Source organism: Gekko japonicus, unplaced genomic scaffold (genome assembly GCF_001447785.1).
Source record: "Gekko japonicus isolate JY-2015 unplaced genomic scaffold, Gekko_japonicus_V1.1 scaffold2086, whole genome shotgun sequence".
In the NCBI taxonomy this organism is placed as follows: Eukaryota; Metazoa; Chordata; class Lepidosauria; order Squamata; family Gekkonidae; genus Gekko; species Gekko japonicus.
Window position 1 is genome coordinate 304,240 of NW_015165308.1, and position 2,060 is coordinate 306,299.

General features: G+C 52.4%; 1 protein-coding gene across 1 annotated transcript in view; it reads right to left on the reverse strand.

Annotated features, from left to right (window-relative positions):
• Positions 1–2,054, reverse strand: part of ATG16L2 (autophagy related 16 like 2) — a 74,485-nt gene extending 72,431 nt beyond the window's left edge. The window contains exon 1 of the mRNA XM_015410460.1: positions 1,962–2,054. Coding sequence (XP_015265946.1) covers positions 1,962–2,049 — 88 coding nt within the window. The 5' untranslated portion in view covers positions 2,050–2,054. The remainder of the gene's footprint in view (positions 1–1,961) is intronic.
• Positions 2,055–2,060: the final 6 nt, after the last annotated feature.

The following is a 2,060-nucleotide window of genomic DNA, read 5'->3' on the forward strand; positions in this document are numbered from 1 at the left end:
GGACACATACTGAACCTAGAAACCTGGGATCCAGAACCTGAAAAGGTTAGTCAAATAGAAAAGAGGGCCAACAATAAAAGCTTAATATATACATAGTATATAAAAAGATACGTGTATTTATTAACAAAGGATTTTAAAAAATGTATAAGGGCCCGATCACACCTCATGTAAAAATACCAGAATCTAACACACACGGGCCAATGGACTTGACCTGACGCGTTTCGGCCTGCACAGGCCTTCTTCAGAGGTCAAACACAGTGAGGAACATACTGGCTTATATAATAGTACAGCACAATCACACAGATATAAAATATAAATCACAGGCCAAGTGGTGCTTCACTCGTAATATTGATAATAATAATAATAATTTCTGGCCCAGAAAGTGCCTTCCTATGATTGTGTAGCCAAAGTGTCCTCAATAGAATTGTCTTTAAGCAAACAGCAGACTAAAGCCCAAACACAACTGGGGAGCCGTTTTGTTAAGATCTGGGGTGACAATCCAGGGTGATCTCCTTGGACAGCAAGGAAAATGTCACAAAGGTGAGTTTCCTTTTCCCCCAATAGATTCCCCCCCTCTCTCCCCCTCTCACACACACACACATCTGTTTGGGACAGCCAAAATATTCTGCATCCAGCCCGTCTCCCAAAGCACCAGTGTGGAGTAGTTGTTGTTAGAGTAACTGGGTTGGAAAACTATGCATACTGCGCTATGAAAATAGCTTAAGTATTTAAAGTGACAGGGGGCGGTGCTCGTCTCCGTTTCCAAGCCAAAGAGCCAGTGCTGTCGAAGACTTCTCCGTGGTCATGTGGTCATGTGGCCGGCATGACTAGACGCCGAGGCGCACGGAATGCTGTCACCTTCCCACCGGCAGGGTACCTATTGATCTACTCGCAATTTCTTGCTTTCGAACTGCTAGGCTGGCAGGAGCCGGGGCCAGAGACGGAGCTCACTCCGTCATGCGGCACTCGGGTCTCGAACAGCCAAGCACTGAACCACCACAGCCCCCTACTTGCAGAGAAGGGCAACCTAAAAGTCTAAATAATAAATAAATGGATAAACAAAATCCCACATCCCAGGTTCAAATCCACAGGATGCTGGCTTGGAGCTCTGGGACCGGTCGCACTCTCTCTCTCCCTCTCAGCCTACCTCCTAGGGTTGTTGGAGGCTTGCCTTGTTTTGAGAAGCCCAAAGGAGGCCCGATTTCCCGACTGCCTACTTCAAACAAGGGATGATCCCTATGACCTCCTATTGAAGCGGTGCACATCTCTCCTAACTAGGAATATGAATCCTCACCTTCCAACCAATGCGCCCTCTACGCTGTCGAGTCTTGTGAGCAAAAATTCAACTTTGTGAGCCAGTGGGCATTAAAGTTGTGAGCCAGCGACTTGGCCGCTGCATCAATCAATTTGCTTTCGAGGCCCCCTTCCTGGGCGAAGGCAAAAAGGAGTGAGCCGGAGGCTAAAAAAACTGGGAGCGGGCTCACACCAACTAAGCTTAGCGGGAACACTGCTTCCAAATCCCCAAACAGGACATTGTCATCCGTTTGGGGGTTGTTGTTGTTGTTGTTTAAAAAAGAGCCCAAAAGAGGATGTGCGGTTGCCAGCCTCCAGGTGCGGCCTGGAGATCTCCCGCTTTTACAACTGATCTCCAAGTGACAGAGATCAGCGCCCCTGGAAATGACAGCTTTGTGAGGGTGGACTCTATGGCACTGCACCGTGCTGAGGTCCCTCCCCCTCCCCAAAATCCGCCCTCTCCTGGCTCTACCCCCAAAGTCTCCAGGTATTGTCCGACACAGAGCTGGCAACGCTGAGAGGACATCCCCCGGCCACCCTACACTGGAGGAGGCCATCGGACCCAGGAAGGGAAGGCAGCCCAACCCGGCGCCCGCGGGCGCCCCGTTCCCCCCTCCCCGGGGCGGCCCTCTGCACATGCTCGCCCGCCGCCGCCCCGCCGCACTCACAGGTCTGGGCCGTGCGCCGGTCGCGCCGCTGCAGCTGCCGGAGGACGTGCCGCTTCCAGGGGCCGCCCGCAGCGCCGCGCTCGGCCATGGCGCCTCGGC